The following is a 27,243-nucleotide window of genomic DNA, read 5'->3' as shown; positions in this document are numbered from 1 at the left end:
TAAGTTATAAATATATTTTGGAGTCAAATTTACATTGACTATTATATTCAAGTCTTTATAAACTATGTACTATCTTAAACAGTTAATAAGCTTAACTTAATATTTGTATTATTTAACCTACAACCTAACTCTCTATACAAACTAAGCTTGATGGGTCAATTATTACATTTTTTTATGTTATTAACCTTTTTCTCATATTTAAAAAATATTAAGTGTTGAAAGTAACTTTTGCGTTTTAAGTTATTTGCATTTTTAAAGTATTCAGTCATTAGTTAATCAAAAATAATAATACCTATTTGCATTGTAAAAATCTAATACAATTTTTTAAGATAATTAATGCTCGAATAGCTTATTAGCAACTTGTTAGTTTTTTACATGGTTGTTACTTTATCAGCAAAAATGTCTGAGTTATATAAAACCAGTCTAAGTTTACTAAAAGTTTAAAAAATCTAAAAACTTGCTGTAAATCAAGCTTAAATACCTAACTAACATATCATCATTATAAAAAATTACAAAATATGTAAGCTGCCTTGAAAACAAATTACAATAAATAAACTACACTACAGTCATAAAAACTGTTCTGGAAACTCGAAGATTTACTCACTACTTGAAATATAAAATGTACACACCATTAAGTTTCTAAAAATGTCTTAAATAGGTTTAACTTAGTCTGAATTTTTAAATTTTTAAACTAACCTGTTTGTTCGGTTACCCCGTTTAAAATAAAGCTCAAAAATAAAGAATTAACGAAGTTTATTAACAGTGAGTTAAATATATGCAGCAAAAAAAAAGTTATTATAAGCCAGCTTTAATGGAAAGCTAAGTTCCTTTAATATTTAAAAAGAAAGTTCAAAAAGTTATTAAGCCATTAATGAAGTATAAATACTTGTTTTTTATTCAGCATTATAGAATTTTTTTATCTACAATAAGAATATTGCATTAAAAATGAGTAAATGAGAAACATAAGACGAGCTATAAGAATTAAAAATGTTAGTTAGGAGTTATTGCAAAAAACAAAAAATAATAATCGCTTAAGTCAGTTTTTACAAAGCACATGATTATCCTTAGTAACTAAAAACTGATCAGAAAAATTGTCGAGGCATTTATAAAGTAGCAAAAGTAACTAATAAAAAGATTATACCGTTTAGAGTTGAAATTTTTTTTAACAACTTGTGTTGGCGGTAGTAAAAGATTTTCATCTGTTTATTCAATGAAGTCGTTTTAATGAAAATTACTGAAGATTATAAAGCCGCATAAATCAAATTAGGACTTTTATTGATCTGTTAAGACGAAAGCACTGATACAAAAGATTCTTCTCATTAGAGAGAGTTTTTATTAGAGGTGTTTTTACTAACTTTGACATTTTAGAATAATTTATAGGTTTAGTTCCACTGCAAAGCACAACAATATGTAAAGACATTTCAAAAGAAATGGTGCAATGCATCATTATAATGGGCATGATCTTAAAAAATTAAGTTTTTGTCACAAACATTGTTGCTACTGCAGTCATTAGTAAATACATTACACTAATATGATTTTGTTTTAAAGCCAGATCTTGAACTTATCTTGTTTATCAATTAACTTAATTAAGTAATAGACCAGGATGCATTATTTTCGAGAACAACGAAACTAATGTTTATGAAATTAATAATTAAAGTCAGAACACAGTTTTGTCAAACAAACTTTACAACCGACAGTTATGAAAAATAGTAGAAGAAGCGGAAAGTCAATGTTTTACTAGTTTACTTTTGGCTTAGTATGCAAAACAAAGAAATAAATTTGATTAGGAAAAAAATATTGTTTGAAAGTTTAAAATGTATACCTATCAAAAACTATTATATTTTATGTCGTATATACTGTTTTAAATGTGTTTGTAAACACTTAGATTCTTATGAAAAAACAAAAACATGGGAAATTTATACATAAACTTCACTTATTCTGTTAATTAAGTATTATAACCCTCCGCTGTTACATTATTCTCTCTATTATAAACTTCACCTGTTACAGTGGGGTCTGTTAACACATTTTGTTGGTCAGAGGCTGTATTGAGCTTGGGGTTACTTTGTTGGGCGCGTCTACTAGAGCTTACTACCTTATCAGCCAAGTGTGCACGCTTAGCATGCTTCGTAACCAGCTTAGAGAGGCTAGTTGCTGAAAGGGTCTTAGGTTTCTTATTGGTAGTACTCATCGCTTACCGAGGCTGGTCTCGGTTACGGTGTCAACTAAAACGTAGTTGATTTGAAGTGGAATAAAACGTAATATACCGAGGTTAAGGTCTTGGTTACGGTGTCAACTAAACCGTAATCTAATAGAATCTAACCTATAAATAAATGCTAGATATATAAACTAAGCGTAACTAGGTTAAATTCTAGTTAGTAAACAAGTACGAATTAACACTCAATGTTTATTGTACAATGTATTTAAAAATCTACGATCTTAAAAAAGAAACTAACCGACTCGCTAAATGAAAATTAAGTAGATTAGCAAGAATATGAATCAATGCCCAATAATAAAATAATGCTTAGTAAACGACCCAAAAGTACGTCTTAAACATAATCAAAAGTAGTGCTCGAAAACTAAACACATATACCTACCTACCACTATAAAAAACACATTAACGCCAACGCAACTGCGCTACGACTACTACAACTCAACACCGACAACTAACCATTAACCACGCTCGATCTCTCTCGCGTTGGTTTTTATACCGTTTTCGCGTTGTTTGCGTCTTTTATACTCTCTTTAGAGCGATATTTGGAGATATCGTTAAAGTATTAAACAAAAAAGTGGTTTGAAAAATGGTGTGCATACGAATTAATTTTAAGAGCACAGAAAGTTTCTAAAAAAAATATGTCAACATCAATAAAAAGTCAAATTTTATTTCTTATTACTATGTTGTTTTAAATGCTTTTGTGCCACTCAATAAAACTTATAGTGATAAAACATCTATAAAAGAAACTTATATAGTTTCATGTTAAACAAAATACCTAGATTGTAAAAAATGACATTTTAGTTGCGTTTAATTTATTTACTAAGAAGTATAATACAAATAACTTACTGAATCTTCACTCTCTTTTGTAGCTAATAACTTGTTTTTGTAATAAGAAAGTTATTATGAAACTGAATAAAAATATCTGGTCGAATGTTAATCTGTCTTTTTCACATTTTTAAGCCAAAGCAGTAAAGTATTTCAGTTGGTTATGAATGTTATACAGGGACTTAAGACGAAACTAATCAAATTAAACCACATTACCGAAAAAAATTTAACCTAATTTTTTTTTTTGCTCAGCGGGCCATATTAATATGCTCGCGGGCCGCAGTTTGCCGACCCCTGTGTTAAAACATTTTTTTAATATAACCTTTCCAAACTTTTTTCAAAATGCATAAATTCTTAAACTAACAAGATTAGCGTATTTTTTAAAACTCAACTTACTGTAAATAAATCTTCATTATTACTACGTCAAAATATTATTAAATTTTTATATTCTAAATTGTTGTTAAACATTGCTAAAATTTTTAGCTTTACTGATGAGTATAAGAGGTAATATATCTCATATACGAAACGGTCTTATAAACCTATTGTTTTTTATATAAACAAATAAGTATTTAGCTCCAATTCAAATTTTCAAGCGCTATCGACCAGAACTTTTCAAAAAAACTATCAATATATGTATATATTAGTTTAATAATATATGAATTTGGAAAAATTTGGAAAAACTTTTTTCTAATACAGTTTAAAACTTTTTTTTAATACAACCTTTCCAAACTTTTCAAAATGCATAAATTATTCAACTAACAAGATCAGCGTGTTCTTTCAAATTAAACTTACTGTACAATAAACTTTATTATAACTACGTCATAATAGATATGAAATATTCAAATTCTTAATTTCTCATCCAACAAAGTCGGCGAAAGTCTGCAGAACAAGTCCGGACTTCCGTTTGCCGTGAGACAAGCTCAAATTTAACAAAAGGGTTGATCATGCCAATTCGATCATCAGACCACAAGTTTCGGTAGACTGAGACCGGTTTCGTCCTTATTAGGACTCATCAGTCAGTCACAACCGAAAAACTTGTAGTCGTCAATCTACAAACGGTTTATCATGCTTTCGCATGAAGCAACCATTTGCTGGCAATGATTAGTGACGTCAGCATTGTCTTTGCCGTGCAACGTTTAAAACATTGTCCACTAGGCAAGACATCTGGTACGCTCGTTTTAGTACAATCAACAAAATCGGCGAAAGTCTGCAGAACAAGTCCGGACTTCCGTTTGCCGTGAGACAAGCTCAAATTTAACAAAAGGGTTGATCATGCCTCACGGCAAACGGAAGTCCGGACTTGTTCTGCAGACTTTCGCCGATTTTGTTGATTGTACTAAAACGAGCGTGCCAGATGTCTTGCCTAGTGGACAATGTTTTAAACGTTGCACGGCAAAGACAATGCTGACGTCACTAATCATTGCCAGCAAATGGTTGCTTCATGCGAAAGCATGATAAACCGTTTGTAGATTGACGACTACAAGTTTTTCGGTTGTGACTGACTGATGAGTCCTAATAAGGACGAAACCGGTCTCAGTCTACCGAAACTTGTGGTCTGATGATCGAATTGGCATGATCAACCCTTTTGTTAAATTCTTAATTTCTGTTTAACATTGTAAATAAACATTAGCTTACCGATGAGTATATGAGGTTACATATCTCTATACTAAACGGTCGTATAAACCTATCGTTTTTTTATATAATCAAATAAATAGATAAAAATATATAAAGAATAAAGTACTGAAAATATTAGGTTATTATAACTTTAAGAAGCAGCAGTTATCCAACAAAATTTTAAACTTATCACATAAATGTTTTTTACTACTTTATACTATTTTTTATTTAAACCAGGACTAAAAGAAAGTTATTTTGTAAAATTAAAAATAAAAATTTTGATGAACAGTTGCTGCCTCTTAAAGTTATATTAAACAAACATCAAATGAGCTGAATTTATAGAGTTTTTACATTATGCAAAAATTTTAAATGAGAATAAAATAATTAAATTAAAATTGTTAAACTTTTAACAAATTGAATTACTACATCAAATTTTAAATATCTGGTTTACACTAAAAACTGAAAATATTTTAAGTTTATAAATAGAACTAAATTATAGAGTCTAATGGATATATGTACCTGTATATTTACTACAAATGATTGAATTAACTAGACTTTAATTAGTCTGTTTCAGTTGACTAATTTTATATATTTTAAATATTCAAAACACAATAATCTAAGACTAAGTATATAAAACTGAAAGAAGCTGATCGCGGAAAACAAAGTGTGTTCAAGCTAAGTGGATCCGGATCTTTTTTCAAATTAGGATCCGAACGAATCGGGATCCAAGCAAAAATGGCTTGATCCGGTAGACCTTTATTTTTAAGCAACTAATTTTTACTTTTCAGCTCAAACGTACATGTGTAAATCGGTAACTAACATAGAAACGTTAGAAACATACTGAATCAAAATTAAACATCAAATTAGGAACGTAAAAGTTTAAAAAATCGGCTACCACTGTAAATTACCGTAGTCACTGAATAGTTTTTAAAGTTTTAAAAAGTTTTGAAGCAATCGACAAAAAGTATGTAAACTAAAACTAGTCTTAATAAAAGTTGTAATAAATACGTGACAAGTAGACTTGCTATTTTTTTTTTAAGAATGTGTAAAACTTTCCACTAAGTAAAGTAAGGGTACGGCACACCAAAAGAAATCTTTGGCCTACAACGTCTTGTTTAGCTTTGGTAAAACCTTTTACATATAAATAGGTTTTGAGAATTTTAATGAAAGAATCTTTTAATAAGCATATAGTGTGATTTTTAGTTCACAGTCCTGGACAAGACGTTAAAAGGTATCCGTTGTAACCGAAAGGTTTTTTTGTACACCAGGTCCTAAGACTAAATAATTTGAGCGTATTTTTTTTTCTTGTTCAATAAAATGTACAAAGTATTCAGTAATGTTTATTAGATGTTTATTTCGTTACAACTTTACTCTTGAAATTTTACTTTAATTTATGTAGTATACTACAACTTTTCCAAATTAAGTAGCCAACATAGTTTTGATAAAAAAAGTCTGAACAGCAAAATAATTTTTCTGGTAAATCTGGTAACAAAAGTTGCCCACTCCTATCTTGAAGCCAAGGTTTAGACTCTAAATATATCTAAGTATATCTAGGTCAGGGGTCGGCAGGCAGTTGGTGGTCGCGGGCCAAATTTCAAGTTTACAAAGTCTTCGCGGGCCGCAGTTTTAGTGACATTTGAATAATCTTTTGGTTTTAGTTTTAGTCTAGAGAAAAGTTTTACTTTTATTCACCTTATCATTTTAAATAACTTTTAGCTATACATAGAATGACTATTTAAATTAAATAAAATTTACATTGACTAATATACTTAAGTGTTAATAGACTATGTACTTTCATAAGCACTTACTTAGTTAAATTTAATACTTTTGTAATTTTAAATACAATTTAACTCTCTATAAAAACCAAACTAGAAAGACAATTTATTAGTTACTTTTATATATTTGTTATATTATCAACCCCTTTTTTCATATTTATAAAAATATTAACTTCAAAAAAAAAGTTTTTGCGTGTTAAATAGTTTACATTCATTAAAAAATTTAGTAATTAGTTAACTTAAAAAAATTAATACCTGTTTGTATTATAAAAAGCTAGAACAAATTCTTTAAAATAATTAATTCTCGAATACTTAAATAAAGTATCTTATTAGTAACTAGTCTTTTACATGGTTGTCACTTAAAATGCAAAAATGTCTGAGTTGTATCAAACCAGCCTAAGTTCATTAAGGTTTAAAAAGCTAGTAAATCGTTGTAAATCAAGCTTAAGAACCTAGTAAAAATATCATCATCAACAATTACACAAAGTGTAAAAAAACAAGAAAAAACTACAATAAGTAAACTACACTACAGTCATAAAAACTATTCTGGGAATTCTAAGATTTATTTCAAGTGTTTGAAATAAAAGTTTCACACACATCTGAGTTTTCAAGCTTTTTAAAATAGCCTGTTTGTGTAGCAACCCAGTTAAAACAAAGTTTACAACATAAAGAAATAACGAAACTTATTAACAGTAAACAAATTACATGCCAAAAAAATATAAGTCAGCTGGAATGGACAATTAATTTTCTTAAACATTTTTAACCAAAGTATAAGACTTAATTGAGTCATTAACGAAGAGAAAAACCTCTTTTTTATTAAGCATTACAACAATTCTTTATCTGCAATAAGAATTTAAAAATATTAGTTGTAAAATAAAAGACTAGCAAGAAAAAAAAACGTTAGTTAGGAGTTATTGCGAGAAACGATAAAAAAACAAATGACCAAAGTCAGTTCCAACAAAGCACATGATTATCTTCAGTAACTACAGAGTTATCAGAAAAAAGTTGTTAAGGCAAGTTATAAAGAAGCAAAATTTATTATTAATAATGAGATACCGTTTATAATTGAAAACTTTTTAAAGAATTTTTGTTGGCAGTAATGAAAAACTTTTGTTTATTTCTTCAATGACAACAAAAATTCCTATTTAGGAAATGCATTAAGGTTATAAAGTCGCATAAATCAAATTATGACTTTAATCAATATGTTAAGATGAGAGCACTGAAAGAAAAACTATTGCTCATCTAAGAATTTTTATTAGAGATGTTTTTTTTAACTTTGACACTTTAGTATAATTTCTTGGTTTAGTTCAAACACGAAGCACAACAATCGGTGAAATTTTACAAGTAAAGGTGCAATGCACCAAAAGTTTTTAGAAGTACAATTCCTTCTTTTATTTTTAGTATAAAGTTTAAAAAGTGTCTTATAAAGTATATCAATATTAAAAACACTGTTAAGCTACTTTAGTATATTTTTTAATAAAGAAATGTTTATTTGTTAAATTTTTTGTGTCAAATCGAAATTTCACTACTTTACATGTAAAAATTGTTTGAAACTCCAGGCTTTTTCAAAAATTCTCAAATTCAAGTTTTTTCCAAAATTTTTAAGCATAAATTTTCAAGTTAAAAGCTTGAACTTGATATGTTATAACATAAGTTATAACTGAAACTAACACTTTGGGTTGAGCAAAACTTACATCATAAGTTTAATTTTCCACTCTTTTAAGCAAAAAAGCCAGCCTGAATTAACAAAAACATTCCTGATATTTTTGTATACAAAAAACAATTCTAGCCAAAAACTTATAAAATGACTTAGTTGGCCTGAGATTTGAAGTCTTCAAATAGTGATAGTCTGAGTGTGTGTCAATGTTTATAAACTATCCCTAAGACTAGTTTATATTAAATAGGTAGCTCCAAAAAACAGCAAATATGTGTATTTATATGCAGAGCATAAAAGTTAACTTAGTATGACAAAATCAATGTTTGAAAAATGAAAATGTATACCTAACAAGAACTATATTAGTTTATGTCATATATATTGTTTTAATTGTGTCTGTACAAATTTAGATACTACATGTAGAAAAAACAAACTTAGAAAATTATGCATAAACTAAACTTAAACTAACTAAAGTATTTTATAAAAAGTGGTTTAAAATATGAGCATTTTTTTTTAAGTTGGTGTGCATATAAATTAGTTTAAGTGCAAAGAAAACTTCTAAAAAATTAAAATGTATCAAAACAAAACTTAAATAAAACTTTTTTTCTTATTACTATGTTATTTTAAATGTTTTTAAACTAAAACATAACATTTACAAATAAAAAATATATAAAAGAAACTTAGGTATAAAAAATATTGGAAAGAATATCTAAGCTATAAAGAAATGACACTTTAGTTAATTACTGTGCATTACTTTTGTACAAAACGGAAAACATTTGCATTTAGTTTATTTGATAAATAGGTATAATATAACTAAGTTATTAAATTCAAGCACTCTTTTTTCAGATAATTACTTGCTGTTGTAAAATAGAAGTTATTATGAAACTCAGAAAAATATCCTGTTAGAATGCTAATCTGTCTTTTTCACATTTTTAAATTAAAGTAGTAACTTCTTCTAATTATTTTCAAATGTTATACAGAGACTTAAAACCAAACTAAACAAATTAAATCGAAATACCGAAAAAATTTATACTTGAAATATAATTTTGCTCAGCGGGCCACTTTTACATGCTCGCGGGCCACAAAATTTTCTTTCGCGGGCCGCATTCCATTCAAAAAAATAACGTGCTCGCGGGCTGCAGATTTACCCTTCGCGGGCCGCAGTTTGCCGACCCCTGATCTAGGTTGATATACTTGTTGTATCTAAATTGATATACAAACTTAAGTTCAACTTAATAAAAAACCTACTTACTAAAGTTCCTGTGAAATCATTAAAGACTTATCACTCTCTTAAAAAATGTCCTCTTGCTCTATCTCTACATTTGTAAAAATATACTAACAATTTAATGAAAAAGAATGGTATTTCTATGTCAGAAAGATAGTTATTTGAAAGAACTTTCAACAAAAGTTAAAGCTTGTGAAAAATCAAACAGATCAATAAATCCAAAAAATAAAAATGATAAAGTTGAGGGGTTAGTTGTTACTGATCTATTTTTAATAATACAGTTTTGATATTCAGCACTTTCATAACAGTAAGTAGAACTTACTTTCATAAATGTTTAAAATTGACTTTGCTTGCATCATTTAAACATCAAAAATTAGTAAAACTATACTAATAATGTAATATTATGTTTTTATTATTTTATATGTGTCAGCCACTGTTCGTTTCAATCTTGCAGCATTCAATTTAGAAAGTTTTTAAACTGTTATTAGGACCCCTAGACCATCAGGCCACACTTCAACATTCAATTTTAAACTATTTTTATGTTTCAAATTATTTTTTCTTTAATTAATTTCTACAATTAATATAATCTTTAAAGTTTTCTATTTATTAACTCTTGTGCTTGACCTTCAGAAAACGTTTATTGTTGCAGAGGAGAGAGTGAGTTCTGATGTTTTTCTATCTTTAAAAAATATTTTTTTAACTGAACTTATATATTTATATATGAAATCAGTTCTTAATTTTAGGTTTTTCAGTAGTAAAAAAGACACTAGTCTCAAACTCTACCCCTTGTTACAATAAAGTTTTCTGGGGAATTACATTCAAGTCATTACAATTTCACACAAAAAAAGTTGCTAAAAACCTTATTTTTGGTTTAAGAAATATGTTTTTATTGTGACATCATATTTAATGAATGGATCAGCTTAAAACTAGGAAATAAATTCTCAAGAATCAAAGTAACACATATACTGTTTTCCAAAACTATATGTGCATTAGCTTTAACAAAATTTGTCTAAACTTAACACAAAAATCTTAAAGAAATTAAAATGTTTTAAAATCTGTCAATATTTTTATGAAATTTTGATTAAGTTTTCAAAAGATAAATTACAACCCTAATTTTATACATTACAAGTAAATACTTTCAATATTTTTCTATTTTTAAATAGACTGCAAATAAATAACACCTGTTTTAATATAATAAAAATATACCAGTTTTGACATCGAGTTAGAAGAAACAATTTTATTCCCAGAGGGTGGTGGACAACCCTGTGATAAAGGAACTATTGATAATAAACATGTTAAAAAAGTTATTAGGGTCGGAGCAAAGGTATGTTTGCTCCATTAAAGCAGTTTTACAGTTTATGATATGCTTTTCTACATTTTTTTTCTTAAGTTTCTTCATATAAGTTTTTGAATTTTCTTTAAAAAATACTTTTTAATTAAGTTGCAAATCTTACAGGCACCAAGGTTGCCACAGACTCCTATATTTTGATGTTTTTGAAAACCTCAGACTGACTCTGGGTAGTTTTTTTTTTTAATCTCAGGAAAGTTTCTTAGTAGATTTTTAATGAGATTTAGTTGGTTTTGTTGCTTTATTTTGCAATTTTCTAATCAATTCTGTTAATGAAATATTTTCAATTTTGAAAAGTAAAAATAAAAATTTAAGAACCTGAAAAAACTGAGGATAACTCAGTAAAGTTTAAGATCACTCAGAACATTTATTTTTGGTTGAAAGATTGGCAACCCTGAAGCAAACAATAGCTTTGTGGTAAAACATGATAACTATTTGTAGATCAACAACCACAACTCTCTTTGGTTTAACCTGGGTCCAACACTTTTTTTTTTGCAAAAAATTACTTTGCTTTATGAAAGCTTTAAGTACAAACTACAAGCCAGTTTTTATAAAATTCAAAAATGTCATTCAACTTTTGAGATCTCTTATTTTTTGTAAATAGTTTCCGATACAGACGAATAGACTGCAAATTTTTTGGGATAAATTTTCTCAAAAATTTTAAAAATCACTAAAAATCTATCTACTCTTTTATTTTTTAAGCAATTTTCTTAAAGTTTTCAGGAAGTGTTCTTTACATTATAAGAAAAAACGTTACTTATAAATTTAAATAATTTTATATATTAAAAGTTTTATAACAACAATTGAAAAAAAAAGTTTTTTTCTTTTATAAAGGAATTTTAATGAGACTTTTTTTAAAGTCTTAATTTTTTTATTTTATTATTGTATAAAAATTAGACTGTGAAAAGTTAAAGAAGATTGCTTGAAAAATGCAGGAGGAAGTAGATTTTAAATAATATAGTCTTTTTTTTGCTTTTTTAATTTTCCCTTCCCATAGGGAACCTATTATGCGGCCGGACTTTGAACTAACTTGAGTTTTTAAAAGGGATAAAAGCAAGAAGCTTAGTAAAAAATCTATGAAATAAGATAAACTTGTAAAAAACATGGCTTACCCTCCATGGCCTTAATAATAAATATATTTAAGGTCTCTAATTAAAAAACCTAAATACAAATTTTTTTTTATTAAAAAAGAAAGAAAATTTGCAACATACATGTTTTTTATGTTTGTTTACTAGTACTTGTCTACTAAAACTTCCTTTTGTAGATAAGTCAAAAATTACGCTTCAAAATCATTACAGATAAATGTCTTAGGCATTTTTTGTTTTAATCCGAGATTACAGTTAAACACTTTTAAACTTTATTAATTACCAAGTAGTAGTGCAAAGCTAAGATAATTTTTACTGCAATACAATTAGCACTAAACTGCCCAACATGACTAGTTGGGTTGCACTAAGCCTGTTTGTTAAACTGACACACTAGTTCCTTGCTACTCTCTACTACTCATTACTATACATTGCAATGTAAAGTATTCTTAAACATAATATTTTTGTTATAAATTAAAAAAAGATAATATTTTTGATCCTGTTTCAAATTAGTTATTTAAAAAGTTTATTCTACCTAAAAAAATAATTTCTAGAGATAGTGATTGATGTTTTTGATAACTTTAGTAAATTAGTCTTTGTATAGGCAATTCATTTCGTTGAAGAAGATATTGATGTAGGAAAAGAAGTAAAAGTATTACTTGACTGGACTAGGCGCTTTGATCATATGCAACAACATAGGTTTGATAAAATTTAGAAAAAGTTTAAAAGTAATATTAACCTTATTTTTTTATTTTTTACATCTAAGGTTTAAAATTTAAAAAATGCCACTACTTGTTAGCTTAAATGAATTCTCTATGTCATTAAAAATTTTTCAAGCTTTAACATTAACTTTTATATACCATTTGCAACCGTTAATGTAGGAATTTAGGTTAATAGTTTTATTTTTACTTTTATTTCACAAAAGTTTTTTAAACTACACTAAGTTTCTTTTTTAAGTGATAAATGAATTTTAAAAGTATTTAGTTAGTAGACAGTTTAAAGAATAAATTTAAAGGATTATGACATATGAATATAGGATTTAGACAAATACAAATTTTATAATGTAGCAAACAAAACTTCTGGTATGTTAAATATTTTTAAGGTCTCTAATTAAAAAATCTAAATATAGAATTTTTTATCTACTATGTTTTTATCTACTATTTATGTTTATCTACTTAAGTTTTATTTGCTACGTTCTCAAGTTCCTATTTATTTACATCTTATATTTATAGGTCATAATATCTTAAACTTACTTTTTTAAACTGTTTACTGAACTAATTTTAAACTCGTTTTATCACTTGATAAAGAAATTTTTAGTGGAGACAAGTCGCTTCAAGTGGAAATAGGGAATAAATTTTCTTAAAAACTCAATACTTTTAAATCTTAACATATGTTTAATTTTAATCTAGTCTAAGGTTGTATCTATTGAACATTTCTAACTAAATAAATAAAATACTCATAAAACAAAAGTTATCGGACTTTGAGTAGTAGCTCTTTCAAAATGGTTTTGCTCTATGCATATTTTATATTATAAATGTATTTGTTTTTAAATTAAAAAAAATAATTTTAAACTTATAGTTTATCTTACTTTGTTTTTTAACAGCTTTCAGATATTTGGTCAATACTAAATATAAAGTTTTAATAACAAAAAAGAACTCTTTCTACTATAAATGTTTGATCAAAATTTTAAAAATAGGTCTATATGGTGTTTTCGTAAAGTACCTTGGTTAATTCGATCTCTAATGATTACTTCTTATTAAAATAACTGCGTACTGTGGATATGTATTGTAATTTTTTTTAATCTACTAAATCTGAGAATTTAATAAATATGTACATATAATTTGCAGTGCGCACCAAAGTTCGTTAATTTTAGAAAGTTTACTAGGATGTTGTTAAAAAAAACTTGCAAAATATACATTTAATTTACTTTAACTTTTATTTTACGAAAAAAAGGAAGAATGTAGATAAATATATTAACTGAATTCATTAAATGAATCTCTAAAATAATCTTTTTAAACTATGATAATAACAAAAATACTTTTATGTTAAAGTAATTTTTAGATTTTTTTAACTTAACCATTGAATTTCGATTTTGAAGACATCAACTTTTAAATAATCAAATACCCTTTAAATCTCCTTGCGCCAACTGGCATAATCTTTGTTATAAGTGGACTTTTTTAGTTTAGCACCAAATGCGCTAGAATATTGGTTTTCTTCCCACAAATTTTCAAAGAGAAATTATAATAAATTTTTTGCTATTTCCAGTTGTGTGTCTTCTGTGAAATATAGTATTTTTGCCAAAGCGTTTGTGAAAAGAAAAAAATAAAATGAGTATTTTGATATAAATACATTTAAAGTTATAAATAGTTTATTAAAGGTTACGAAATCCTATCTACAATAGTGCATGTTAAAATTAAGTTTTGTTAATTAAAACCTAAATAAAAGTAAGTTTAGGAGGCTGTTTAGAACAAATTGATAACATTATTCTATATTAAGTAAATTTTATTAAGGCTTTCTTAAGCTACTTTATTTGCAGTGGTCAGCATTTAATAACAGCAATTGCAGACAAGTTGTTTGACTTCAAAACAACATCTTGGGACTTAGGTAAAAATGTATGTTTCATTGAACTCGATACACCAACAGTTTCAAAGCATCAACTCATTGAATTAGAAAAGTGAGAGTTTTTTCCCATTATTCATTAGCTATTACTAATTAAATCTTAATTGACCTGCAGTGAAGTAAATCGGAAGATAATCGAACAAACAAAAGTTACTGTACATACTTACTCAAATGCTAATGAAATTCCAGATGGTGTTCGTGCTAGAGGTCTTCCCAATGACCATGTTGGCGAAGTGAGGTAAATTTTTTATATGCTCTTAGATTTGTTAAACTTTAAAAGTTTATACAAGTTAAAGTTCACTGCACAGCATTTTCAAAGCTTTTTTACTTGATTCGTTATTTAAAAATTAAATGGATTTTTGGTAAGAAAATAAGTTTAAACTTAATACTACTAAAAGGATTGCCAAAAAAATTGAAATTTTAAACAGTTTTTACACGTAAGTTAATGGAATCTAGATTTGAAACAAAAAATCTATCATATAATTTTTTTTCAACACATTTACAGTATCTTTTTAATGTTGTTATGCTATTTAAAACATTATTATACTTGAACTAATTTTCATTGTTTTGAAATTCTACTTTAAAAAACCAGAAGAAATACAGAAAATCTGAATGAAATTTAACAAAAACATTTGGCAATCCTTTACTGAGTACAGTCTGTATTTTTTTAATTTTTAATAAACTAAGTACATAAAATTTTGATTAAGATCTTTGTACTTCTAAAAGCCTTTATATTAATATACTAATAATAAAAAACAACTAAACTCCTGCCTTAAAAAAAACTAAAAAGCTAACTTGTAGTTATAGAACAAAAACCATATACCGTGCTTTGTAAAGTAAACTTTTTACTTGTAGTATATGTATATATCAGGGGCGACTCAGGGGGTTAGACATTGCTGCAGTTGCCCCACCTTAAAAAACTTGAAAACAAAAACAAAACTAATTAAAACGTTTTAGTTTTGATTTCGAAGTAACCTTTTATTAAACTTAAATTTATGCTCAAAACATCTGCGTATTTTCTGTAAGGCTTTGCTCATTTTTGAAAAAGAAAAAAATATCAATACGAAATCCCTTATTATATTTTCGCATAAAATTAGGCTTCTGTAATTTCCCTACAGCACTAAGCTGAAGTTTAATAGAGATAAATTTTCTAGATATTCTCTATAATCTCATAAAACACAAAATTTGTATCAAACATTGCGACTATTCTAGTGACAATAACCTCACGAAATTTTCTTATTAATTGTGTAAAAATTATACGTCAAAAAAATCAACAAAGCTTTTATTTTAATTTTAATTTTAAAACCTTTGTCAGCTTAATTATCCTTAAAAAACCTTTTTCAAATTAAATAATAACTAAAAATAGTCATCCAAAGAAATTTTTTGCTTGGATCCGGATCTTAATTTAAAAAAATCCGTATTTGTCCGGATCCTTAATTTGAAAATTTTTTCTTGCGATCAGCTTTTTTCTGTTTTATACTTAGATTTATATGTTTTCGATTAGAACTTTTTTATAGAACTCTTACTGCTTTTTAGCGCCTTTAAAAGTTTATAACAAATCAATGAAGACATTTTAAGAAACAGTTACTTATAATAACTTATTTTAATAAAGAAGGTTGCATATATGAAATGAAAATAAATTTCACTATTCAATATATAGTTGTTTCTACCACAATAAAAATTTTGTCAAGTGTATTCCCGCACACAGAAGTACTAAAAATTTATTTAATAATAAAGCGAATAGTCCACTAAGTCATATTACTAAGTCATATTGGTTGTACATCCTTGGAAACCTCTGTAGAAAATATAGAATAGGCTTTTGAAAGAAGACTTAATACTATAAAAAACAGCACACGCTTAAACCTTTATGATAACGATTTTTTTACTCACAACAGCTGTTGATCCACGGTATCGACTTGACTTTTTCCCTGCTAATCTCATACAGAAGGTTGAAGGCCTGCTAAAATTAGAAGTAAAAAGTCTTGGTTTTCGTGAGACTGGTTCCTCTGGTAAGTGGTCAAGTTTCTCCAATCCGCATGATGCTCCTAAACCTCAACTACCTACAAACAATGTTCCCAAAGATTTTTTTGTCGTTCTACTCCACATTTAAAACAGAAACGAGTGAAGATACTCACGAAAATGAGCATCAAGACAGTTTAATCAAGAAATTGAGAGAGAACTTAAAGTTTATTTTTTCTGAAGAAATTTTACCTAACGAAACTGGAGTCTTGTCCTGGTGGAACTCAAGGGAGAGAAGATACCCACATCTCGCCAGGTTTGCAAGAAAGTATCTTTTGGTACCACCATCTTCTGTTTATTCTTAAGCTGGTAATTTGTACGAAGGAAAGCGAAATCGAAAGCTTCCAAACACCAGCGAAACACTTTTATTTCTTTATCTCAAACTGAAAAAAACAAGAATAGTTTTATTTGTAGCATAATAGCGTTCATATAAGTAAGTATTATTTACTAAATTACTTACTTTTATATATCTTAAGAGCTGGTGAAGAAGTTAATGTTCATCTTTTAGTTTAAACTTTTGTAAATGAAAGCTTAATCGTAAGCTCATCATAAAATAATTAAATTAGAGTTCTTTTTTTTAAGCATTGTAACATTTAGTTCCTTATTCACTTACATCATACGATGTACAAAATTCAAGTTTAGTCGTACAAGTAGCTTGAGATAATACTCTAACCAGGGTTGCCACAAAGTCAGGAATAATGTAAAAAATAACAATAATCAGGAAAAAATAGGTTTGTTTTTTTATAGTCAGGAAATTAGATATAAACTTGCTCATGATAAAAAAGTTTATTATCACTATAAACTGAATTTTGCTTATTATATTTTCAAAAATAATTTTGGTTTTGTATTTTTTTTTAGGGTCTAATTAATTTTTTGGGATAAATTAAAATTTTCTATGATCTCACGTGTGTTTTTACTATGTGGTAAAAATTCAAGTATTTTGGTTATAGAGCTGTTTATTGCATATACATCGATCATACCTAGGTGGTACAAATGGTGCAAAGGAACTTATGTAATTAAATCCAGCAAAAAACTGTTGTTTTAAAACCTGTATAAAATTCAGATTGAAAACTTAACATAATTTCAAGTTTTTTGATGTATCTTTTAATCGGTTTAATTTAAGAACTTGATCAAAAAGTCAAAAAGAAAAGTCAGGAATTTTTTTTCAGCTCTATCAGAAGTGGCTACCCTGCCTAACATTTAAACTGAGATTTTGTAAAAATAGATTTTTTGTCTTTTTTACGATGTTTTTTTAAGTGTTCGAATAAAGTTAGTTAAATTATGTTTTTAAACAAGATATTTGTCAAGAACATTTTTTACTAATTACTGTAGTTAAAAAAAATAATTTTTATAAGTGTGTTCTTTATTGACACCACATAGAACTTAAAATTTTTTAGGATCCTAATTATAAAAACAATATCCGGATCCGATAGATCACTAGTAAAAACAGATATTTTAAAGCAGCAATACTATAAAACATATTATGACTAAATATTAAAAAATTCTTAAACAAGTTTCAATTTAGATTTTTAATAAGTATGAACTTATTTTAAATTGAAAAATTAAACTTTTAGTTTTACTTTAGTATCATGTTTTATATCTAAAAATCAAATATTACTAGAAAAAATTAAGTTTAAAATTGAAACTTTTTCGTATTGAGATAATTTTTGCAAAATTTAACTAAAAAACTCTGAAAAATATCAGCAATAGTAAAGCTTATTGTTGGCTATAGTTTAAAGATATTTATTAATTAAAAACAAAAAACTTTAAATATTATTAGAAACACTAACGCTTATAGTTGTGTATAGCTCTTAAGCCTACAACTAGCACAACGTAAAATTTATAATATTATTAAGTAAATCAACGTATTTTTTAGTGTAAAACTACTGATGGAAACATGTAATTTTTTTTATATAATTTTAGATACGTAATCTGCATGTAAACATTTCGGTTGTTCTAGTGACTTTACAAGATTTTGATACGGTTTTCTTAAAATGTACACCTATATAACTTAAAGTTTAATCTGCTAATGAAAATAATAACAGTATTTAAAAAAAAAGATTTAATTGTTAAGAAGAGTGGTTCTCATAAAATTAGTAACGTTTTGTATAGTACTTCTATTTTTAACAAACATTTTTGTAAACTAATATATTTAACTGCAGTACTTAAGAATAGTAACTAAGATAGCTCAAAAAAATCAAACTATAGGGAATTTTTTGACATCCACTAGTATATATGTTTTAAAAAATTAAATCAGTTACTTTCCACATATCTTCGGTTTTTGTATACCTTTGCTCTTTTCACAAATACACTTTTGTTAATATTCAACTTAAAAATTTTAAAACTCTTAATATCACATCAAATGTTAACTAAAGTCACATAATTTTTTGAACTTAAAATTTAATTTTTTAAATCTTGCAACTGTTTATTTAGGTCTAGATTTAGATCAAACTAATTCATGTATTTTATAATAGCCTGTGTTTAGTAAAAATTAATTATCTATTTACAACAATGATTACTTACATAACTTAGAAAAAATAAAAGTTTAAGGTATAAAACGATAACTTTAATTTATTGTTTGATCAACTTAGTTTTAATTTTATATCACAGAACTATTGAGTTTGAAGATGTTGATTGTAACATGTGTTGTGGAACTCATGTCGATAATTTATCACATTTACAAATTATAAAACTTTTACAAGTTGAAAAGGGCAAGAAAGGCAAGAGCAACCTGTATTTTTTAGCAGGAAATAGAGTATCTAAGTATGTTGAAGAAAAATGGTCGATGGACAAGCATATTACAAAAAGTTTGAAGGTTTTTAGAACAATACAAATTTTTAATATAATTTTATGTAGTCTTCGTATTATTTTATATTTTAAACAAATGTATAATTAAGGCCATAGGGGGGTAGGCCATGTTTTTTACAAGTTGATCTTATTTTATAGAGTTTTTACTAAGCTTCAAGTTGCTTTTTACCGTTTTTAAAAATTCGAATTAGTTTTTGAGATATGACCGGCCAAAGTCGGGCCGCATAACAGGTTCCTTATGGGGAAGGAAAAACTAAAACGGCGAAAAAAGACTAATGCATTCAAAATCTATCTCCTCCTTCATTTTTCAAGCAATCTTCTTCAAACTTTTACAGTCTATTCTTTATACAATAACAAAAAAACGTTATTTGTGACTTTAAAAAATTTCAAGTAAAAATACCTTTTTTTTTTTTTTTTTTATTTTTTTTGATAAAAAATCACTTTTTTTTTTTTTTTTGTCATAAAATTTTTATATTTTAAAATTATTAAAATTCACAAATAACGTTTTTTTCTCATAATGTAAGGAACATTTCCTGAAAATTTAAAGAAGATTGCTTGAAAAATGAAGGAGAAGATAGATTTTAAAGCCCGTTTTTAAAAACTCGAGAAAAACGGCTTTAAAGTTACCCTTTATATACCCTTTATAAAGACAACCCATTATATAACCGGTCATAAAAAAAAAGTTACTTAATATTTTTTAAATCTAAAAAAAGAATCTGAAAGATTATGAAATTTACTATAATATAAGTCTATATGTTATTTTTGGTCAAAAAATGGCTTCTACCCCCCCTATGGCCTTAAGTCTGGTATTAGTTTTACTATCATCTAAACAGTGTGGACCTGAAGGCTTTTTAGATTCAATTAATAGAACCATGAAACAACTGAAAGTTGCTCACAAAAATGAGACATGCTTATTAAGAGAAGTTGCATTATTTGAAGTTGAAAAAATACATAGAGAATTTAAAGAGCAAAACAAAAAGTTTACCTAAGAAAATTTTGTATTTTATTAACTTAGTCTGATTAACATTTTTTCAAGACATTTTGACAAGTTTAAATCAGTAAGTTATTATTTAAAAGCACTTGTAATTACTGAAATAGATTTTTTAAAATATATATTTCTTTTTTTAATACTCTATTTTCAATTGTATGATTTATTTTTAGTTTAAATAAAATTCATAACTACTCTTTTTAAAGATTTTTTCATTGGCACCGTAAAGAAGGCAATAATGAGTATATGAATATTATAGCGAAGAATGTTCCATGTGATGTAAGTTGTCCTTTGATTTATTTTTATACTGACATATTTTACAGTCACAAGTTTATCAGGTGTTTTTAGAATGGTCGTAAAAGATTGTTTTAAATCAAGTTGATCAAGTAATCCAAAAAATGCGACCTTTAATTCCATTTTTAGCTGATTTTTTTTCAGATGTGGCTCACACAAACACATTGTGAACAATTTAAAACGATTTAAGCAAATTTTAATGGTAGCATTTCTTGTTTTCTGAAAATTCAACAAAACTTATAAAAAATGATAAAAACAAGAAATGCCACCTACTCAAAGAGTAGCAATCCTGGTTTATTTTTAAATATGTTTGTATAAGGTATTCAGTTTTCTTAACTTTGTTTACAAAGATTAGTGTATGAAAAGGTCCATTTTTTCTGGAAATAGTTGCTTGGCGGCAATATTAAAGAAAAAAGTCGTAGTTATTATATATTTTTAGTAATAAAAATGATATTTTAAACCAAAAATATGTTATAAAAGCCAATGATAATAAAATAATAGTACTTAGCTACTATTTTTTTAAGCCTACTTTTAAGTTTTATCCACAAAAACTATATTTTAATTTTTTCTAAGTATATTTTTAGCTGAAAATTACTTCTTGGACTGCGTTTGCCGAATCTAAAATTAAAATTGAATACAGAAAACTTTTAAATCATACTTATCCAAATTATTTTTACTTTTTCTATAGACAGTTCAAAAAAACGGAGGCACAGTTTTAAGTTTTATGAGGTTTGATTAAATAAACTAATATTTTATCAGAGGTAATCTTAAAACAAGCCCACTATTAGCCGAAATTAGCTATAAATTGCTTTCAAAAATAATCATTTGCAAAATCCATTATAACAAAACACAACACAAGAAGAAAAAGCTTAATAAAATGCTAAGGGCATAAGGATGTAAGGACTTTTTTTAGAAAAAAATACGTTGGCTCTTATACGAAAGAGTAAGAACTATAAATATATAGAATATAGTTTTTGAGATATAGTAATTTCTGTAAAAAGTTACCAATAGCAATGTATGGACGACGGTTTTAAATATTCAGTTGATTTGAAAACTCACTGAAAGTATAACTTTTAAAATTTTGAGTTTGAAACCTCCAGTTGTAGGAAAAAGTTATTATTTAAGTTGAAATATTTATATCATTAGAATTTTTTTATAATAATAACTTTAAAATTTTTCAAATACCAACAGGTATTTCTCTTCCTGACAGTAGGTGATGATAAAAATGCTGGGTTGATACTATTGAAAGGAAATGAAAAAATTTTGCAAGAAACTGAAGAAAATGTTCGACGACTTCTTCAAGCAAAAACAAATACGAAGTCTGATTTGATGCAGGGAAAAGCCAATTCCTTAAAAAAAACGAAGGAATTAGTTTGTTTATTGAAAAGTAAACTTGAATAGTTAACGTTTAGAGAAATAAAGTAAATTATGCATATATTAGATTTTTTTTTCTACTAGACTACTGTTTTTTTTTTCAAAATATTACGATCGAATTTGTTTTATTACAAAATGCTTAATAATAAGTATTTTGAACATTTATATTATATGACCTGAATTAGAGTTAAAATAAATTTTTGATAACTACGTGGTGATGCATAATCGCTTATACTGCAAAATTGTTTTTATTTTAGTTTTTGTATTAGATTAAACTAAATAAATACACCTCATTTAAAATTTTTTTGAAACGTCTTAGTAATTAATTTGATATTTTAAAATTAAACCTTTGATATTTTACTTGAATAAAGTTAAATAGGCGATTGTATGAATTTTAAAACAATAGTAATATCAAAAATCAACTAATTTTATAAACATAGTTAAAATTCTTAGCACTACTGATATTTATATAAAATGTAGGTCTATAACAGGGGTCGGCAAACTGCGGCCCGCGAGCACGTTATTTTTTTGAATGGAATGCGGCCCGCGAAAGAAAATTTTGTGGCCCGCGAGCATGTAAAAGTGGCCCGCTGAGCAAAAATATATTTCAAGTAAAATTTTTTTCGGTATTTCGATTTAATTTGTTTAGTTTGGTTTTAAGTCTCTGTATAACATTTGAAAATAATTAGAAGAAGTTACTACTTTAATTTAAAAATGTGAAAAAGACAGATTAGCATTCTAACAGGATATTTTTCTGAGTTTCATAATAACTTCTATTTTACAACAGCAAGTAATTATCTGAAAAAAGAGTGCTTGAATTTAATAACTTAGTTATATTATACCTATTTATCAAATAAACTAAATGCAAATGTTTTCCGTTTTGTACAAAAGTAATGCACAGTAATTAACTAAAGTGTCATTTCTTTATAGCTTAGATATTCTTTCCAATATTTTTTATACCTAAGTTTCTTTTATATATTTTTTATTTGTAAATGTTATGTTTTAGTTTAAAAACATTTAAAATAACATAGTAATAAGAAAAAAAGTTTTATTTAAGTTTTGTTTTGATACATTTTAATTTTTTAGAAGTTTTCTTTGCACTTAAACTAATTTATATGCACACCAACTTAAAAAAAAATGCTCATATTTTAAACCACTTTTTATAAAATACTTTAGTTAGTTTAAGTTTAGTTTATGCATAATTTTCTAAGTTTGTATTTTCTACATGTAGTATCTAAATTTGTACAGACACAATTAAAACAATATATATGACATAAACTAATATAGTTCTTGTTAGGTATACATTTTCATTTTTCAAACATTGATTTTGTCATACTAAGTTAACTTTTATGCTTTGCATATAAATACACATATTTGCTGTTTTTTGGAGCTACCTATTTAATATAAACTAGACTTAGGGACAGTTTATAAACATTGACACACACTCAGACTATCACTATTTGAAGACTTCAAATCTCAGGCCAACTAAGTCATTTTATAAGTTTTTGGCTAGAATTGTTTTTTGTATACAAAAATATCAGGAATGTTTTTGTTAATTCAGGCTGGCTTTTTTGCTTAAAAGAGTGGAAAATTAAACTTATGATGTAAGTTTTGCTCAACCCAAAGTGTTAGTTTCAGTTATAACTTATGTTATAATATATCAAGTTCAAGCTTTTAACTTGAAAATTTATGCTTAAAAATTTTGGAAAAAACTTGAATTTGAGAATTTTTGAAAAAGCCTGGAGTTTCAAACAATTTTTACATGTAAAGTAGTGAAATTTCGATTTGACACAAAAAATTTAACAAATAAACATTTCTTTATTAAAAAATATACTAAAGTAGCTTAACAGTGTTTTTAATATTGATATACTTTATAAGACACTTTTTAAACTTTATACTAAAAATAAAAGAAGGAATTGTACTTCTAAAAACTTTTGGTGCATTGCACCTTTACTTGTAAAATTTCACCGATTGTTGTGCTTCGTGTTTGAACTAAACCAAGAAATTATACTAAAGTGTCAAAGTTAAAAAAAACATCTCTAATAAAAATTCTTAGATGAGCAATAGTTTTTCTTTCAGTGCTCTCATCTTAACATATTGATTAAAGTCATAATTTGATTTATGCGACTTTATAACCTTAATGCATTTCCTAAATAGGAATTTTTGTTGTCATTGAAGAAATAAACAAAAGTTTTTCATTACTGCCAACAAAAATTCTTTAAAAAGTTTTCAATTATAAACGGTATCTCATTATTAATAATAAATTTTGCTTCTTTATAACTTGCCTTAACAACTTTTTTCTGATAACTCTGTAGTTACTGAAGATAATCATGTGCTTTGTTGGAACTGACTTTGGTCATTTGTTTTTTTATCGTTTCTCGCAATAACTCCTAACTAACGTTTTTTTTTCTTGCTAGTCTTTTATTTTACAACTAATATTTTTAAATTCTTATTGCAGATAAAGAATTGTTGTAATGCTTAATAAAAAAGAGGTTTTTCTCTTCGTTAATGACTCAATTAAGTCTTATACTTTTGTTAAAAATGTTTAAGAAAATTAATTGTCCATTCCAGCTGACTTATATTTTTTTGGCATGTAATTTGTTTACTGTTAATAAGTTTCGTTATTTCTTTATGTTGTAAACTTTGTTTTAACTGGGTTGCTACACAAACAGGCTATTTTAAAAAGCTTGAAAACTCAGATGTGTGTGAAACTTTTATTTCAAACACTTGAAATAAATCTTAGAATTCCCAGAATAGTTTTTATGACTGTAGTGTAGTTTACTTATTGTAGTTTTTTCTTGTTTTTTTACACTTTGTGTAATTGTTGATGATGATATTTTTACTAGGTTCTTAAGCTTGATTTACAACGATTTACTAGCTTTTTAAACCTTAATGAACTTAGGCTGGTTTGATACAACTCAGACATTTTTGCATTTTAAGTGACAACCATGTAAAAGACTAGTTACTAATAAGATACTTTATTTAAGTATTCGAGAATTAATTATTTTAAAGAATTTGTTCTAGCTTTTTATAATACAAACAGGTATTAATTTTTTTAAGTTAACTAATTACTAAATTTTTTAATGAATGTAAACTATTTAACACGCAAAAACTTTTTTTTTGAAGTTAATATTTTTATAAATATGAAAAAAGGGGTTGATAATATAACAAATATATAAAAGTAACTAATAAATTGTCTTTCTAGTTTGGTTTTTATAGAGAGTTAAATTGTATTTAAAATTACAAAAGTATTAAATTTAACTAAGTAAGTGCTTATGAAAGTACATAGTCTATTAACACTTAAGTATATTAGTCAATGTAAATTTTATTTAATTTAAATAGTCATTCTATGTATAGCTAAAAGTTATTTAAAATGATAAGGTGAATAAAAGTAAAACTTTTCTCTAGACTAAAACTAAAACCAAAAGATTATTCAAATGTCACTAAAACTGCGGCCCGCGAAGACTTTGTAAACTTGAAATTTGGCCCGCGACCACCAACTGCCTGCCGACCCCTGGTCTATAACTACTCTTTAAACACTATATTTTTGTTTATTTTTATATCGACTTTCAAATATTATTTTAAAATAATTAAAAATCTAATGATTATCGCTCATATCCACATACTTTACTTATCACTAAAAAGTAAATTTTTATATCTCAACTTTGAAATTTGTAAAGTTTTTGTTTCTTGAAACTAAAATGTTTAGGCTGTTTCGGAATGGTAGTTGAGGTCATGTTAAAAATTTGTGTATAGACCCATTTAATTTTCTTTTAATATCTAGACTATAACCACCCTATCCTAACAGATAAAAGTTTTATTTACAGTTAAAATAACTCGAGCAGGTGTTTTAAAATGTTTAAAATAAACAATATAATTGTTCTTCTTGGTAAAACAGATATCATTATCTTTTATTTAAACGATAAATGTGGAAAAAAGTCGTTTTGTTTAACCCCCCCTTTTTTGTGTTCGTACACAAAATTTTAGGAATATATCATAAAAGTTGTTAAATATCACTAAATTTTCGATACTTCAAAAATTAGAAACAACATGAAATAAAGCTACAGTTGCATGCTGAATATGTAAGTTGTTACCAAAAACATAGAAAAGTTGATAGATGGGAAAAATAATACAGATAAATCCTGCGATTGCAGATATAAGTTGCCATGTTACTTTTTTAAGAAAACTGCAGATAAGAAAATGTGCTGTATGGTACTAAATTTTAACTATTGATGTATGTTGGACTTGGTGCCAAAAAAATAAAAAGTCAACTCATACTTAAACAATTAATATTAAATCCAAAGAAAAAATCACTATTTGTATGAACAGAGTACACGCAACAGGACTTTCGATGCTGACTAACTAAAATTAAAAAGGATTATTTTTGATGGCTTTAAAGAAAAAATCTAAATCAGAAAAATTATTTCTGAATTAATCCCTTTTAGTTCATTACTCAGATATTACTTTCAAAAAAAAGTAAAGATTATAACTGATAGGTTTCTGCACATGTAACAATTTTTTTAACCGAAAAACTAGAAAGAAACAAAATTATGACTTAATATGTACTTTTTTATCAATTTCATAATATTGTTTTTTGTGTGTTCATTTACAATGTGTATGAATACTAGTGATGTACCGGACTCACTATCCGGGTCCGGCCGGATATTGCCATTTTTGTCTGATATCCGGATCCGGCCGGATTTAATTTGAAAAAAAAGTCCGGTTCCGGCCGGATTCTAATTTGTAAAAAAAAGTCCGGTTCCGGCCGGACTCTAATTTGAAAAAAAAGTCCGGGTCCGGCCGGATCCTAACAGAAATCCAGCCGGACCCGGATCTAGTTAGTAAAAAAGAGCATACTGAAAAGTATTTTTTCGAAAACAAACCCTGTGTAAATTAATAAGAGTCATTTTCGTCAGTTAAAATTAAACACCTACCGTGATTGGCTCATTTTGTACACGTGACTAATTTACATTTGTTTATATTAAACTATGAAATAAACATTTCAGAAATGCAATTCTTTACATATGTTGTAAAATTTAAAACTTTAGAATGATTACTTGCATTATTTATAGTTTAAAGTTGAGATCAGAGAATATTTAGAGTTAATACGGTTGAATGTATGAGCCAATGAGAATCATTTGACGAAATGTTTCAAACTAAATACTGATGCAACAAAACATCAGAACATGACAGGCAGTTTATAGGTAAGCAGTTAGTTGGTTTGGTGTGCATCTTGAAGCAACAGAATATCTTGAACTTTTTTGTGAATGCTTATTGTAAGTAGTGTTTTGTTTTAAAAGCGAATAATTCAACTGGTGTTTAATTGTTTTAATATTTAAGCCAAGTTTATAGTTTAAAAGTTAATTAAAAATTTCACAGTTTCTTGTTTACTAAAAGTTTTATTTA

The 27,243-nt window shown here is 26.5% G+C and overlaps 1 protein-coding gene across 1 annotated transcript in view; it reads left to right on the top strand.

Annotated features, from left to right (window-relative positions):
• Positions 1–9,147: 9,147 nt before the first annotated feature.
• The window catches only part of LOC145849693 (alanyl-tRNA editing protein Aarsd1-like), a 34,731-nt gene continuing 16,635 nt past the window's right edge, over positions 9,148–27,243 (top strand). Inside the window, exons 1-10 of the mRNA XM_082954715.1 lie at positions 9,148–9,552; positions 10,515–10,629; positions 12,340–12,434; positions 14,272–14,409; positions 14,470–14,592; positions 18,984–19,188; positions 20,015–20,160; positions 20,376–20,448; positions 21,655–21,834; positions 22,318–22,448. Of these exons, the coding sequence (XP_082810841.1) occupies positions 9,437–9,552; positions 10,515–10,629; positions 12,340–12,434; positions 14,272–14,409; positions 14,470–14,592; positions 18,984–19,188; positions 20,015–20,160; positions 20,376–20,448; positions 21,655–21,834; positions 22,318–22,431 (1,305 nt within the window). The 5' untranslated portion in view covers positions 9,148–9,436 and the 3' untranslated portion in view covers positions 22,432–22,448. The remainder of the gene's footprint in view (positions 9,553–10,514; positions 10,630–12,339; positions 12,435–14,271; positions 14,410–14,469; positions 14,593–18,983; positions 19,189–20,014; positions 20,161–20,375; positions 20,449–21,654; positions 21,835–22,317; positions 22,449–27,243) is intronic.

The sequence above is a fragment of the Thalia democratica genome, chromosome 2, assembly GCF_965202585.1.
Source record: "Thalia democratica chromosome 2, ktThaDemo2.hap1.1, whole genome shotgun sequence".
In the NCBI taxonomy this organism is placed as follows: Eukaryota; Metazoa; Chordata; class Thaliacea; order Salpida; family Salpidae; genus Thalia; species Thalia democratica.
The sequence above is the reverse complement of the archived record's forward strand: the minus strand, read 5'-3'. Positions and strand labels throughout refer to the sequence as shown.